General features: G+C 46.1%; 1 protein-coding gene across 3 annotated transcripts in view; it reads left to right on the top strand.

Annotated features, from left to right (window-relative positions):
- ARK2C (arkadia (RNF111) C-terminal like ring finger ubiquitin ligase 2C) overlaps positions 1-16,920 on the top strand; it is a 129,627-nt gene extending 112,707 nt beyond the window's left edge. For all 3 annotated transcript variants that reach the window (XM_017857851.1, XM_017857853.1, XM_017857852.1), the window contains exons 4-8: positions 3,292-3,421; positions 5,934-6,038; positions 6,344-6,439; positions 12,184-12,290; positions 12,729-16,920. In XM_017857851.1, coding sequence (XP_017713340.1) covers positions 3,292-3,421; positions 5,934-6,038; positions 6,344-6,439; positions 12,184-12,290; positions 12,729-12,846 — 556 coding nt within the window. In that variant the 3' untranslated portion in view covers positions 12,847-16,920. The remainder of the gene's footprint in view (positions 1-3,291; positions 3,422-5,933; positions 6,039-6,343; positions 6,440-12,183; positions 12,291-12,728) is intronic.

Consider the following 16,920-nt stretch of genomic DNA (forward strand, 5'->3'; position numbering starts at 1 on the left):
CCCAGGCTGGAGTGCAGTGGCCGGCTCTCAGCTCACTGCAAGCTCCGCCTCCCGGGTTCACGCCATTCTCCTGTCTCAGCCTCCCGAGTAGCTGGGACTACAGGCGCCCGCCTCGTCGCCCGGCTAGTTTTTTGTATTTTTTAGTAGAGACGGGGTTTCACCGTATTAGCCAGGATGGTCTCGATCTCCTGACCTCATGATCCGCCCGTCTCGGCCTCCCAAAGTGCTGGGATTACAGGCTTGAGCCACCGCGCCCGGCCACGAATCTTTTCTTTTATAGTGTCTAATCTACTGTTAATCTAACCCAGTGAATTTTCCATTTCAGACACTGGATTTTTCATCTCTAGAAGTTTCACTGGCATCATTAAAATATGTCCTCTTCTATATGTTTTACTTTTCTCTGTTTTTATGCTTTCTTTTGTATGTTTGAATATGATTATAATAGCTATTTTAGCATCCTTGTTATTTCTGTTTCATAGTTGTTTCAATGGATTGATTTTTCAACTGATTCTGGGATATATTATCATTTTTTTGGCATGTCTAGTATTTTTTATTGAATAATGAACATCATTTGTGAATAATTGTGGATTATACACTGTTAAGTAGTTACGTTTGTTTTATTCATTTAGAGAGTGTTAGGCTTCGTTCTGGTAAGCAGCACTTGCAGTTCAGTTTCATCCTTTTGAGGCTTACTTTTAAGTCTTCTTCCAGCAGGACTGGAGTACCCCTAGAGAAGAGACTACTCTAGATCTGCCCTAATAAGACACATAAATAAGTCTCAAAAGGCTATTCTGGGGTCTCTATTGTGTGTCCAAGTACTCTCTGCTCTGGCTGACTGGAATATGAATCTTTCCCAGCACTGACTAATCTCTGGGAACCCACTATACCTTGGAGGCTCTTTGTTCAACCTGGTAAAATTTCACCCCAGGTATGCAGATCTTAGTATTCAGTAAAGACTCAAGGGGATCTCCGTGCAGATTTCTGGAGCTCTCCTTCTGTGTAGCTGCCTCTTCTCTCCAAATCATGGCACCACAACTTTCAGAGACCTCAGTCTCCTGGAAATAAGATATCTGAATCCTCAGCTCATTAAGATTATCATGCTCTTCTTAGTTCTCTCCCTGCTCATGGTCTGGAATATGCCTTCATGAAAAAAACTAGGGAGGTTGCAGGGCTCACCTCATGTGTTGTCCTTCTATTGATAGCAGTCTACATTGCTTGTCATATAATGTCTGAAAACAGAGATTTCATATATTCTGTTCAGCTTTCTAGGGGTTTAAAGTGGAAAGGTAAATTTAACTCCTGTTAAACTATCACCAGTAGAAGCAGAAATTCCTTTAATTCTCCTCTATATCCTTTTTTTTTTTCCTCCAATGTGTTTGTTGAAGAAATCAGACTGTTTTTCCTATAGTGTCCTCTTATCTGGATTTTGCTGGTTGCATTCTGGTGTTGTCACTTAAGATGTTCCTTAGTTTCTTGTATTCTCTGGACCTTGGCACCAGGATTAAGGCTTGAGTAGATTCAGCTTCAACTCTTATTTCTTGGCAAAAATACTTCATAGGTAATATTGTATTCTTCCACCAGAAAACACTTACTGTCTGGTTGTTGCTTCTTTTGTGATGTTAGCAACAATCAATGATCTTTGCTTAGATCCTTTATTTCTTTAGGGGAGGCAAAATGGTGACAAAATTCAACAAAATTCAGTCATCCCTTAATTCATTTATTAGCTGAAAAACTTTTATAAACAGAAATTTCCACTCATCAAATATTTGATTACCTGGAAATACAGTAAGAAAATAAAGGCTTCTTTTCATTTATGTACTAGTTTTCAAAATGAAGAGTTGGCTGGGTGCAGTGGCTCATGCCTGTAATCTCAGCACTTTGGGACACCGAGGTAGGTGGGTGGATCACTTGAAGTCAGGAGATCGAGACCAGCCTGGCCAACATGGTGAAACCCCGTTTCTACTAAAAATACAAAAGTTATCTAGGTGTGGTGTGGCACGCCTGTAGTCCCAGCTACTCAGGAGGCTGAGGCAGGAGAATTGCTTGCAGTGAGCCGAGATCACACCACTGCACTCCAGCCTGGGTGATTGAGCAAGACTCCATCTCAAAAAAAAAAAAAAAAAAAAAAAAAGAGAAAAGAAGAGTTTGTTCTCCAGCATCCTTTGAAGGGGACCAATTTTCTAGCATCATTTCACGTGCCTGGATTTAAACAATTTTTTTTTTTTTTTTTTTTTGAGATGGAGTCTTGCCTCTGCACCCAGCTGGAGTGCAGTGGCTGGCATCTCAGCTCACTGCCAAGCTTCCGCCTCCTGGGTTTACTCCATTCTCGTCCTCAGCCTCCCAAGTAGCTGGGACTACAGGTGCCTGCCACCTCGCCCGGCTAGTTTTTTGTATTTTTTAGTAGAGATGGGTTTTCACCGTGTTAGCCACGATAGTCTCGATCTCCTGACTTCGTGATCTGCCCGTCTCGGCCTCCCAAAGTGCGGGGATTACAGGCTTGAGCCACCGCGCCCGGCCTAAACATTTTTTATTTATTTCCATTTCTCCTGCAGTTATGCTTGTCAACCTGCACATTGTCTTAACTCTGGCCAGTGGAAGCCTCTTCAGGATGGCTTCTGAGCCCTTTTGCCATCATCCTAGTAGTGTTTTGATAGTTCTCTTGCTTCCAGTTATGACAGGATGTTTCCATCTCATCTTGCGCATTTTCTCTCCAGATCTGAAACTGACCATTTTCCAAATTAGCCATTGGTTCATCCTCAGTGCAATTCATCAATCAATTTGTTTTTAAGCAAAATGAATTTTCCTATATTTTTAGGAGTGGGATGCGGTGGGCTAGGACAAGCTGTCTAGCCTGTAGGTCTAGGTGTAGAGGTCTCTCTCGTTTTCTCAAAGTGGTAAAAATACAGCCTCGGCTCCCTCTTCCACTTTTATCTGAACCTTGTCTTTCCCTTACTTGGTGCCTCTGGCTTGCTCGATTTAGATTTTTCTTTCAGCATTCCTCTCAGAGACGGACTTTGTCTTAGGAGGGAGCTTTGGTCCCCTAGTTTAAAGAAGGCTCGTAGAGCCTGGATTGCTCTAGCTCCTTCAGACCTTGCAGAGTCCCTTCCTTCTCTGGGTCTCCGTTTCCTTCCCTCTAAAGCGAGAGGAAAGGCTGGGAGACGTAAAGTCCCTTGCAGCTCTGGCAGGGTGTCACTCCGATTCTGCTCCATAGGCTTGATGTCTGAGGTCCCTTCTGTAACCTGACGGCTAAATCACACCACCCTATGGTTCACTGAGGCTGTTTCCCTGCAGGGATCTCAGTGTGGACGCTGGCTTGAGTCCTGCTCAGTTCCAGGTGCGGCCCATCCCTCAGCACTATCAGCATTACCTAGCGACTCCTCGAATGCACCACTTTCCCAGAAACTCCTCCTCCACGCAGATGGTAAGTGAAAGAAAATGGACTCCCTTGTGCCTATTGAGTGCCAGTGGTGGTCTGAGGCCTGCACTCCCCTGTGCCCCTGCTCCTACATGACCCGGCTCCCCTGTGTATCAATCCCCTATCCCCTGACTCCCCTGTGCCCTGGCCCCCTTGTATCCTGGCTCCCCTGTGCCCCAGCTTCCATATGACCCAGCTCCGCTGTATATTAAGCCCCTATACCCTGACTCTTCGGTACCCTGACCCCCTTATATCCTGGCTGCCCTGCAGTCCGGATTCCATATGACCTGGCTTCCCTGTGTATCAATCCCCTATGCCCTGACTCCCTTGTGCCCTGGCCCCCTCATATCCTGGCTCCCCTGTGCCCCAGCTCCTACATGACCTGGCTCCCCTGTGTATCAACCCCTATGCCCCGACTCCCCTGTGCCCTGTCCTCCTTATATCCCGGCTTCCACATGACCCAGCTCACCTGTGTATCAACTCCCCATGCCCTGACTCCCTTGTGCCCTGGCCTTCTTGTATCTTGGCTCCCTGGCAGACCAACAGCTCCCTTCTCTTCCCAGCTCCTATTCGCACTCTGGCTTGATGGGGAATGAAAGGGGACCTATTAGACCAGAAACTGCTTCTGCTGAGGGGAGCAGGAGTGGGTACTAGAGGAGTGGAAAGGGGCAGCATGGCAAGGTGTGGTCTGTGGGTAAAAGGCTCAGGGCTAAGATCAGGCAGAGTAGACCTCGCACCTCATATGGCCTCATTTAGTTTCCTGTGGTCAGTACCTCCCTGGGCTTTGGCTTTACTAATCTGTGAAATGGAAATGAAGATGCCTGTCTCACCCATCTCACAGGGTTGGTGTGAGGATCAAAAGAGATCCCAGCAGGAGCTCTTGGGCCTAGCCTGCAGATCCAGTTCTGCCTTTTTCAGAGGGCAGGCCTTCTTGTGGCTGCAGAGTGCTGAATCATGGGTCAGGCTGGGCTTGGGGGCCTTTGGGTTCCTGACATTGCAAGCTGCATGGAATTAAAATGAAGATATTCCATGAAAGCTGCAAAAGCTTGATTGAAAATCTTATTTCCAGGCAGCTTCACTTTGCTGCCCTAAAGCATAATTCCACCTTCCAACCCTTCTCTCTGTCACTAACCACTCAGTTCCTCACAGTCTGCTTTTTGTATAATAAGGAGCTTGCATGAGTAATTTTTGGAGTCTTTGTAAGCTCTGAGGGTCCATGCTTTGTGTATGAAGCGCCATCTCTTAAGAATAAAGAAGCAAACATTTATTGAGCACTTACTACATGCCAGGCACTGTTGTAAGCACTTCATATAAATTATCCCATTAATCCTCTCAAAAACTCCCACAAAAGAGTATCATCCTGATTTTAAAGATTGGAAAACTGAGGAAGAGAGAGGCTAAGTAACTGACCCTGGGACATACAGTGAGAAAGTGGAGGAGCTGTGATGGAAACTCCTCTCTGACTCATAGCCAGGGTAAGGGAGAGGTGAGTGAGGCAGGCCATGCAAGAACAGAGTCAGACTCTCTTTATTTAAAATACTGACATTTTGCTCAGCATGGAGGTTTTTTGCATTTATTTGACTTTAAAAAACATTACATTGAAATATTATTGATCTTGATTACTGAGGCTTTTGGTGGTCCTTTTAATTTTGTGCCCCCACCTTGGTGCCGACACTAACCCAAGTCTTTAACCATCAAACTGCTCTTGGAGGCAGTGCAGAGTAGGGGTGATATGGTTTGGCTCTGTATCCCCGCCCAAATCTCACCTTGAATTGTAATAATCCCCACATGTCAAGGGCAGGACCAGGTGGAGATAATTGAATCGTGTGGGGGCAGTTTCCTACATGCTTTTCTCATGATAGTGAGTGAGCTCTCATGAGATCTGACGGTTTTGTAAGAGACCTCCCCATTCGCTTGGCACTCATTCTGTCTCCTGCTGCCCTGTGAAGAGGTGCTTTCCACCAAGACTGTAGATTTCCTGAGGCCCTCCAACCATGTGGAACTGTGAGTCAATTAAACCTCCTTTCTTTGTAAATTACTCATTCTTGGGTATTTCTTCATAGTAGCGTGAGAATGAACTAAAACAAAAGGTGAAGGGAATGGACTCTGCCACCCAGCTGCCTGGGTTTGAAATCCTGGTTCTGTCCCTTGGTTGCATAACTTGAGCCAATTACATAATCTATTGTACCTCATTTACCCCATCAATAAAATGGGGATAGTAATAGCACCCACATTATAGATTAGGTGAGATAATTCAATTAGTCATGTAAAGTGCTTAGAACAGTGCCTGCCATGAAGGTTAGTTGTCACTTTATTAATTCTGTTATTAATTCTGGGGCTTGTCCAGGCAAAGCTTGGTTCTTGGTGAGAGAAAAGGGACGTAAGAGCGGGAAAGACAATACTTCTGCCCACAGCATATCAGGGTGTACTGAGTGGGTTACAGGCAGAGAAGTTGCATGCTGGACTTATGGAGAAACCTTGAATCCTTGCTCTATCCAAGGCATTTTCTCCCCAACAGGTCGTCCATGAAATCCGAAACTACCCTTATCCTCAGCTTCACTTCCTTGCTCTCCAGGGACTAAATCCCAGCAGACACACCTCTGCCGTACGGGAGAGCTATGAGGTATGTTGCTCTGTCTGGTACCAACTGGGCTGGTGGAGATGCCATTATTGTTTATCATCCCTTTTCCCTCCCCACCTCTGCCTGTGAGTAGGATATGGTTGTCAGGAAGCTTCAGGGTTAAGAGTAAGAGAGAGAAGAAGGGAGAGCCAGTAGAGATATTGCAGTCTTTCAGCATCAGATGAGTTCTTCCTGATAGCTATGTGAATGCTTCCTGCTCATGTCTTCCAGCTCCCCAATCCATATCATGTGTGCATGTGGGCATTTATACGTGCTGAGCACACATGTGCACATTTTTCTCTTTCCAGGAGCTGCTGCAGCTCGAGGACAGGTTGGGTAATGTGACTCGGGGAGCTGTACAGAACACCATTGAGAGGTTCACCTTCCCCCACAAGTATAAGAAGGTGGGTCTGCCAGCAGGCCAGCCTGCATAGTCAGGGAATGGGGCAGGGGGGTTGTCTAATTGACTCTGATCTGGTTGTTCACAGAGGGGTGCAGTCCAGAATCTAGAAACCTTTGCTCTGGTTAGATGTTCTAAGGCTGTGAAAACTTCCCAGGGTCATGTTACTTTTTTGTGCCAGGTGTGGCCAGGAGGGAAGATGGGAGGCCTCTCAGTAAAGGAAGAGAGCTGGGTATGCACGTGTGCATGTGGACTTGCCATTGGGTATATTACACATGTATACATTTATAGGTGTCAGGCACATAAATACTTGTCTCTAAATGAGATGGGCCAAGGGGATACCTGCACAGAAGGCTAATATTTGTCTTAGAAAATAATTCCACGTCCAATCTCACATGTGAACAAATGAGAAACCAATGCTTCCAAGCAGAGGTTTTCAAATCTGACTGAGTGTCAGAATCACCTGGGGAGCTTTTAAAGCCACAGAGTCACAGGTTTTATCCTAAGTCCATAGAGGTAGAATCTCCAGGGTTAAGAACTAGGAATCTAGGACAAAATTAGAGCTCAGAAACCTGAGTTTAAATTTTTTTAAATTAAAATCAATGAAAAATTTTGGAAGCAACCAAGATGTCCTTCAATAGGTGAAAGATAGATAAACATACAGTGGCACGTCCAGATAATGGAATATTATTCTGCAATAAAAAGAAATAAGGACTGGGCACAGTGACTCACACCTGTAATCTCAGTGCTTTGGAAGGCTAAAGATGAAGGATCACTTCAAGCCAGGAATTCAAGACCAACCTGAGCAAAATAGTGAGACTTCATCTCTACGAAAATTTTAAAAAGTTAGCTGGGCTGGTGGTATGAACTTGTAGTCCTAGTTACTTGGGAGGCTGAGGCAAGAGAATTACTTGAGCCTAGGAGTTCAAGGCTGCAGTGAGCTATGATTGCACCACTGCATTCTAGCCTGGACAACAGAGCAAGACCCTGTATCAAAAAAAGAAAGAAAAAGTATAAGCTATTGAGCCATGAAAAGACATGTTGGAACCAGAAATGCACTGAGGAATTATTAAGTAAAAGAAGTTAAGCCAGCCAGGCACGGTGGCTCAAGCCTGTAATCCCAGCACTTTGGGAGGCTGAGACGGGTGGATCACGAGGTCAGGAGATCGAGACCATCCTGGCTAACATGGTGACACACCGTCTCTACTAAAAATTACAAAATCTAGCCGGGTGAGGTGGCGGGCACCTGTAGTCCTAGCTACTCGGGAGGCTGAGGCAGGAGAATGGCGGGAACCCGGGAGGTGGAGCTTGCAGTGAGCTGAGATCCGGCCACTGCACTCCAGCCTGGGTGACAGAGCGAGACTCCGTCTCAAAAAAAAAAAAAAAAAAAAAAAAGAAGTTAGCCCAAAAAGGCTGTGTACTGTATGTTTCCAAATATATAGCATTCTAGAAAAGGCAAAACTATGGAGACAATGAAAAGATCAGTGGTTGCTAGTGGGGAGGGAGAGAGGAATGAATGGGTGGAGCATAGGGGAGTCTCAGGGCAGTGAAAGTATTTGGTATCATATTCTAACAGTGGATACATGACGTTATGCATTTGTCAAAACTGATAGGATGGTACAACACAGAGCAAACCCTAATGTAAACTAATGAACCTCAGTTAATAGTCTATTGATACTGGTTCATCGATCATAACAAGGGTGCCACACTAATGCAAGATGTTAATAATAGAAACTGTGTGTGTTGGGAGTATAGGATATATGGGAAAACACTGTACTTTTTGCTTATTATTATTATTATTATTATTATTATTATTATTTTGAGACAGAGTCTTGCTCTGTTGCCCAGGCTGAAGCGCAGTGGCATGATCTTGACTCACTGCAACCTCTGCCTCCTGGGTTCAAGCAGTTCTCTCACATCAGCCTCCCAAGTAGCTGGGATTACAAGCATGTGCCACCACACCCGGCTAATTTTATATTTTTAGTAGAGACGCGGTTTCACCGTGTTGCCCAGGCTGGTCTTGAACTCCTAACCTTAAGTGATCTACCTGCCTTGGCCTCCAAAAGTGTTGAGATTACAGGCATGAGCCACCATGCCCAGTCTGTTTTTGCTTAATTTTATGTAAACTAGAACTGCTCTACAAAATAACATTTATTACAAAAATAAATAAATAAATAAATAAATATTAATACATTTTTAAAACATTCATCCTTCCCAGGGGAAATTAAAAGCTTGACAAACGTTAAGAATCTTAGAGCAGGACTGTCCTCATCATGGTCAAGCCAGAGACCATCTTGAGACCCTAGGGTGCATTGGTCGAGAGCACTCTTAGAGTCAGAGCCAATTTTGACTCTCCATTCTACCCGTTATAGCTCCGTGACTTTGGACAACTTGCTTGGCTTTTCTGGCCCCTCTCTGTCCACTTCCCCCTTTAAAAATGTGAAATGGGAATGATCTCATTAGTAGCTACCATACGGGGTGCTGTGGGGATTCAATGGGATGATGCACCTGAACAGCTTGGCACAGTGCCTCGTACCTACTAAGTGCTCAGGAATGGTAAGCTGCTGCTACCTTGATGCTTTCTCCTAGGCTTTCCCCTAGCCCATGTGCTAGTGGTGTCAATGTCAAAGACCATGAATCAGTATAGGCAGCTCCTCTCAAGGCATTGGATTTATTCATAAATGATTTTGACTGCAGTTATTGAGTACCTACAATGTATCAGACCTTGGCTAGTGTGCTAATAGAGGAAATGGCAGCATTTCAGTAAATAAGGATGTCATCTACATGGGGAAAATGATCATTCTCTGGAGAGAGAGAGAGAGTTTTAAGCTATTGGAGAAGAACATAGAAGGAAATGAGTGGTGTATTTGAGTCCAGGAGCAGCACCTGTGTCCCGGACCAGGGGGTTTTTACTCCTACCAAGGATGCACACCTCACCTGCTGTCACTTCAACAGGCACAAGGAAATTGTGAAGAGAACCAATGCTAAGAATGAAAAGGGGAAATGGACTGAATCAAGTAGATAAAGGGCTCAGGTAAAAAGGAGAATGAAAAGAAGGGAATAAAATATTATTAAAAGAAAAAAATGAATTAAAATAAGAAATGACAAAAGTTAGGAACCAAATAAAATGTGGGAAAAAACCCTTAAAATTATACACAAGTGAAAAGACAATAAAGAAGAAAAAACACCTTAAAATTTAAATTGAGAGTGTAATTATATATAATAAAATATACTTTAAAATAATGATGTAAGAATAAAAATATAGAAAATACCGAGTCAAAATAGAAAAATATGCAAAGAATAAGAACTAGAAAGAGATATGAAAGCAACACATAAAATTAACATCAATAACATCATAGTTAAAAGGGGGCTGGGAGCACTGGCTCATGCACTTTGGGAGGCTGCGGCAGGAGGATAGATTGAGCCCAGGAGTTTGAGACCATCCTGGACATCACAGAGAGATTTTGTCTCTACATAAAAAAGAAAAATTAGCAGTCATGGTGGTGTGCACCTGTAGTCTCAACCACTAAGGAGACTGAGGTGGGAGGATTGCTTGAGCCTGGGAGGTCAAGCCTGCAGTGAGCCGTGATTACACCATTGCACTCCAGCCTCGGCAAGAGTGCAAGGCTGTCTCAAAAAAAAAAAAAAGTTAAAGAGAAGGTTAATGAAATGAGAAGATATATAGATTAGACAGCAAAACAGGGTAATATTAAGCTAAAATTACTAACTATAAAAGGAAAATCATGAATAATGATGGCAAAAAATAATAGAAAGTAGACAAATAGGTGACTCTTACCGATACATTTTATTGGACCTCCCTTTTCTAGCAGGGCCAGCTAAATGAAGGCCACTCTTCCAGCAAACGCAGCTGGACTCTTAAGCAGGCAGATCATCATGACTCTATTCATACTCAAAAGCCATGACAATTACATGGAACTATGAGTGTAATTCTGATTTTCTGGATTCTAGATAAGGGAAAACTTATTACAGAAGCCTAGCAGGGTTTGCAGTGGAGTATATAGGGCACAGTGATGCAGAAAGCAGAACAAATAGATTTTCTTGTGTGTTCCAGTGAGGTTACAGTATTCCCCAGACTAAATCAGACTCAGGATCTCCAGAGTTTAGGACCAGGCGCCAGAGAAGGGAGACTTGGCATCTGGGCCTTGCCCCGCAGTCATTCTCTGGGTAGTCTTCATCTTGTGACTCTTCAGATTTTTCTCTTTGCAAAATGACCTTGAAGTCAGCCTGTCTCTGGAGAGGGACAGAATGGGTAATTTTCCTCTTGTGGTTATTGTTAGACTGTTTCATGGCACAGTGGGAAGATGTGAACATGAAAAGTGGGCTGATTTCACTCACTGATTAGATTTCTTCTTCCCAAAATATTTACAAAGTACTAATACGCTTTGTAAGTGACCAAGTATGGGGCTTAAAGAAGGGTAAGGCATGAGTCCATGCCATCTGAACTTGAGACTTTACATAATGGTAAACTACATAATGATTCTACATATGGCTTCTGCATAATGGTAAACTATTTTCAAATAATTAGCATAAAATTAAAAACAGTACAAGGGAAGTCAACAAGTATAAACAGTGTTTCATGATTGCTTTACGATAGTGCCTATCTTAAGTGAACTTGATAAATCCCACAATATAAATAGTTTATAAAAATGGCTACAGTTTGTAAGAGTTGATGTCTTCATGTAGTTATCAGTGAATAAATGAGTCAACAGTAGTTGACTGAAAGAATAAATGAAGCCTGCTGGGCCTGAAAGTGGAGGGAGAAACCTGAAGGCAGGAATCTAGGTTGTAAAGGGTGTTGAGGGGGAGTGGATGGTGTGAAGGGACCAGAAAAGGGAAACTGTGCACAGTTATAGCTTTGCAAAGGATCGATTCGTTAGGAACCCAATTTCTTTCTAAGCTCTGTATCCCTTGAAAGTGCCTGGGACAGCAAAAATGATGTCCACTTGACCTCTTCCTACTCCCCTTGCTGCAGAAGAGTAGGTGGGAAGGAGTTCTGGGTATTACTTAAGAACTTTGGCCGGGCGCAGTGGCTCACGCCTGTAATTCCAGCACTTTGGGAGACCGAGGCGGGCGGATCACAAGGTCAGGAGATTGAGACCATCCTGGCTAACATGGTGAAACCCCGTCTCTACTAAAAATACAAAAAAGTTAGCTGGGCGTGGTGGCGGGTGCTTGTAGTCCCAGCTACTCGGGAGGCTGAGGCAGGAGAATGGCGTGAACCCAGGAGGCAGAGCTTGCAGTGAGCCGAGATTGCGCCACTGCACTCCAACCTGGGCAACAGAGCGAGACTCCGTCTCAAAAAAAGAAAAAAAAAAGAAAGAACTTTATGGCCAGGCACGGTGGCTCACACCTGTAATCCCAGCACTTTGGGAGGCCAAGGCAGGCAGATCACCTGAGCTCAGGAATTCAAGACCTGACCAACATGGTGAAACCCTGTCTCTACAAAAATACAAAAATTAGCCAGGCATGATGGCAGGTGCCTGTAATCCCAGCTACTTGGGAGGCTGAGGTGGGAGAATCGCTTGAACCCAGGAGGTGGAAGTTGCAGTGAGCCAAGATCATGCTATTGCACTCCAGCCTGGGCAACACAGCAAGAATCCATTTCAAAAACAAAAACAAACTTTAAAAAACCTGGCTCCCAGGGGAAGAGCAGCCTGTGAGTGAAAGCCAACAGCCACCAGGTGAGTCTGCCCAGGTAATGAATACTCCTCTCTCTGCTTCTCATAGCGAAGACCCCAGGATGGCAAGGGCAAGAAGGATGAGGGGGAGGAGTCAGACACAGATGAGAAATGCACAATTTGTCTGTCTATGCTGGAAGATGGAGAAGATGTGAGGTAGGAGACCGCCATTTTGATTCCCTCTCCCCTCTCTTATAGGTATTGGTGACCAATCACTGCGCCGTGTGTCTGGGAGTTGGGGTGCTTGTTTGCTTGTGCACGTGTGTGCCAAGTGTGCTATAATGTGCTTCATGGTTGCCCTGGGAAGGTAGGGTATTAAATGTTCTAGATGTGTGATGACCGGGTATGGACGCGAGGATGAAAAGTGTAAGAGAACAGTGTGGTGTTCTGTCTGAATGGGTCTAAGACAAAATTGTGGCTTTGTTTCAGGCTCATCTGAAAGCGCTTCCTGGTGGAGGCTTCACGGTTTCCCATCTCAGCCATAGCCTCCCTCCATAGCCGGGCAGTTCCCAGGGGTCCTAGATGTGTGTCTCCTGGTCTGCTCAGTGTCCCTCAGCTCCTGCAGGGCCCATGACTCTCCCTCCTCTCTTCCAGACGCCTACCCTGTATGCATCTCTTTCACCAACTGTGCGTGGACCAGTGGCTGGCCATGAGCAAGAAATGCCCCATCTGCCGAGTGGACATTGAGACACAACTGGGAGCCGACAGCTGAGGGAGGAATTAGCCAGTGGACACCCCATTTCCTTCACCAGGTCCCCCCACGGCCATAGCCCTTGCAGCCAAACTTTGCCTTCTGAGCCATTTGACATAGAGGAAAAGCCTGCAAGCACATTTTGTGGAAAGAGGAGTTGGTGGTATCGGTGTCGAGGGAGAGGAGGGGGTGGGGGAGGACCCACCTCTCCGGAATGGCGACTGTCCCCATCCGCCTGGCTGAGCAGGAGAGAGGGAGCTGGCCGTGCCCAGCGCAAGGGCGGGAAGGAGGGGCCCAGGCTGCGGAGAACCCAGGTGGGATCCTGAAGGCACTAGCTGACAGACGGGCCCCTCAATCCTGTCCTCTGAAGGATTGTATATATACCTCTCGACCATGTAGGAACCACGTAGGGGTCTCTAGCTATTTCTGTGGATGGCAGCCAGAGCATGTTAGCTTAAGAAAAATGTTGTGTGTGGTGCTCTAGTCATCTTGTGGTGGACATGTCGCTATTACCGAATTCGCACCAAATATTTCTCATTGAGTTTCTTGTTTTGGTGCCTGACTGAACCAACGACAGCCCCAATCTTCCCGTCTTTATGAGAGAAAAGGAAAAAGGAATCAAAGGTAGAAGAAAAAAAAGCCAAATTCTGTTTACGGTGAAAAGGATTTTGTTTTCACCCAATTTGGGAGGCGGGAGGGGGGTTCTCGTTTCGTTTTGTTTTGTTTTACCTTGGCTTTTGTTTTCTCATGTTTACAGTGCACGGAGTGTGGAAGGGGGTCTGGGAGAGGGAGAGCTGAAAAAGGAGCTGATGGGGTCTTATTCCGGCCTCTGAGGGTTCAGCCGAGGTGAGGGAAGGCAGCAGAGCTCCAGTAGGTGAAGGGAGAGTTCATCTAGGCAGGGCTTCCCAGGCCCAGGGCTCAACTGCATGACCCCAGTTATAACCCCCACCCAGTTCCACACTAAACCAGGGAGGGCTCAGCCCTCAGCTACAGCTTCTCGCTGTGTTCCTGGGAGCGGAGAGGCCCATGCTCACTCCAGCTCCTTCCTTTAGGTTGTGCTCTTGCCTGTCACAAAGAGGCAACATAGCCACTGCCTCCCTATGCAAAAAATTAACCAGATGATGCAGATAAGACAGCATAGGTGATGGCCGCTTGGTCTTGGCCACAGTGCTCTCAGCCAGCACTCAGGGCTGAGGTCAATACCGCGGACCTTGGGGAGGAAGCTGAGCATCCCCTGGGATGTCTCCAGTACTGATACAGTCCCTCAGAGATGGCCCTGACTCTGAGGCCACATCAGCTGGGTTTGGGAGGCCCCTCAGCTTGGTTTGGGAGGCCCCGTGTCCCTGGTCTCTGGCTCCTTCTCCGACTCTTTGATAATCTTGGGCAAGTCCCTTTCTTTCTCTGTGCCTCAGTTTCCTTCTCCTTTGAGTGGGGAGAGATAACAGTGCAAACCCATTTCTGGTCCTGCTACCTCACCTAGATGTTGTGAGGATTCGTATTCTCTGTCCGGTGTGTTCTATGCTCTCTTCTGAGAACCTCGTGGGGTGTCGGGATGGGGGTACTGGGAGACACTGACCTGATACAGTGTGTCTTTCTGCACCACCTCACAATTTTCCTGAACCCCAAAGGGAGCAGAGAGATAAGAGGACAGAAGAATGGAGATGGGAAAATCCACCAAATTCCAATCCAAACCCAACTTTCTTTCTCCCTATGTGGATGACACCAGATTAGCTGGAATTCTGCCACCTTCCTTTGTGCCCCACCCCGGACCGTTCCCCCATTTGCACTGCTCTCTAAGTCTCCCCCTCACCTCCATCCCTAACCCAATCTCAATGCCCTCATATCAGTAAGACCGGGGTGAGGGGGACAGGATACTTGTCACGTATTTGAAGAAATTCCATACAGTGAAGGAAATTTGAGTCTGTATTGCTGCTACAAGGGTAAAACCAGTACCAATGGGTAAAAGTAACAGGCGGGCAGATCTTAGCTTGAGGAAGAGCTTCTAGCACTATAGGTTCATGTGGGAATGGCTGCTCTGGCCACCTGCAGGCAGAGAGTGGGGGAAGTGGCTCCTGGTAGGAGATTTCTCCCAGCACTAATATCTTGGTGTTCTATAAAATCTTTATTGAGTGCCTACCGGTGCAGGCGCTGGGAGAGACAATAGCTTTGAGGAGCTCGCAATCTAGCTGAGGAGACGAGACACATCCAATGCTGCCAAAATGATGAATAACCTGATTCAGTGTTAGCAGCAATGAGCATCACAGTGTCCAACTCAGTAGCTCCAGTGCATGAAAATGTCTCCAAGGCTGAAGGCTGGAGATCCCACCAGTGGGGAAAGTACATCTGAGTCAGGATTTTGGTGGAAAGCTAGTTACTGATAGCCACAGGAAGTTGAGAATTCTGCCCCATTCTCTCCAATGGCTGGGTGAAAACCAAGAATTCATCGGAAGATGGCTTTGGCCTGGAGGTAGCTAGGGTGGTCTAGGAAGGTCATTCCTCTCTTAATCTCAGTCTTTCATTCTTTCTGCTGAGACTGTCCTGAAAGGCTGGCAAGTGGGAGGGAGTCAATGGAGAGGCCAGGATAGAACTAGAGCTGGTGTACCAGGTTCCAGTCTGGGCTCTTCACTGACAAAGTGGGCAACACTAGAAACTTCCCTTTGTCTCTCTGGGCCTCAGTTTCCTCAGTTACAACCTAAGGAGGTTGGATTGGATGCTTGCTAATTTTCTTCTGACATTCACACTTTGTGATCCTCCCTAACATCAACACATCTTCTTCAAGGTGGCAGAGCTGTGTGCCCACTCAACTGTTGAAAAGGACTTTCTTTGGGCACACACTCTGTTTCAGACTGGGCTGGGGGCAAACATACTGAGTGAGACAGTGGGCCCTGGTCCCCTCCCCCTCCCAATTTGCTGCCCCAGGCTAATATTAGGGACTGGGGAGGGGACCACCAGAAGTAAGAGGGAAGCTGCTTACTTTGGGGTTAAACCCTGAAGCCCCCCCTCCTTCCCATCTCTGGGGACCTTGTCCACTGCAGGTGGGGACAGGAGGTGATGGGGCACTCAGAACCCTGCAGCTCCCACTTCTTTAGCCCAGCAGCTGTTTGGGGGAGAAGAGAGGGCTGGGGTCTGTGCTTCTGCTCCTGGCACTGGTCAGGGAGTCTGGGAAGAGTGGAGAAGAGGCAGGGTCAGGCCTCAGCATCTCACATCCACCACCTCCAGGAGGGGAGACCACTGGTAAGTCCTCCTCCTGCTCAACTCAAGGGACTCAGACCCTTTCTTGACTGAGACGCATGAGTGCCTTCTGGGGTGAGAGCAGCCCCAGGGTTTAAGTTGGGCGTCCTAGCCGCTGCTGCAGCTGTGCCGCCGCGGGTCCACCGAGGATGCCAATCAATCAACCCAACACCACAAGCCTGGCTGGGTGCAAGCAGAGGGTGAGCAGGGGCTGCCCCTCCACCTGGCCAGGACCCCCTTCGGCCCCCTGTCGCCCTTGGCCACCACCTGTGGCAGGACTCAAGCTCCTCTTCTGCAAATGTTCCCAGCCTCCGTGCAAGTATTCTTAACTCTTTACGCCTAATGAACAAGCACAGTTTTTTCAATGGTGAAGAAAAAACACCAGACTTTTTTTCTTTTTTTCCTAAAGAAATCCCCTAAGCCCCCCGCCTGCCGGTGGGACACTCCCTGCGTGGGGCTGTAGCAACGTCTGTCAGGCCCCCTTGTGTTTCATCTCCTGCGCGCGTAGAGCAAATGCTAGAGCGATTTCAGCTGATAGAAAAACAAAAATGAAAAAAAAAATACAAAAAACAAAAAACATGGCACGTTGCTAGTTTACAGGGTTTTGTGAGTTTAAATGCCTTATATTTAACAATCATAATTTATGACTAACTTGTAGATATCGTGGGTTCTTATTTAATTATTTTATAGTTGTTTTGCATTTTAATTGTAATTTATTTATTTAGAAAGGATACTAATTTTTTTTATTACTCCTATTACCTCATTTTGGCGTTGTTTCTGGGAGTGGAATGCTTTGCATGCATTGGTACGATGACAAACAACTACGAATACAAAAAAAATTTAAATAAAATTCTGCAAACTTTA

Source organism: Rhinopithecus bieti, unplaced genomic scaffold, assembly GCF_001698545.2.
Source record: "Rhinopithecus bieti isolate Rb0 unplaced genomic scaffold, ASM169854v2 scaffold_42084, whole genome shotgun sequence".
Lineage (NCBI taxonomy): Eukaryota > Metazoa > Chordata > Mammalia > Primates > Cercopithecidae > Rhinopithecus > Rhinopithecus bieti.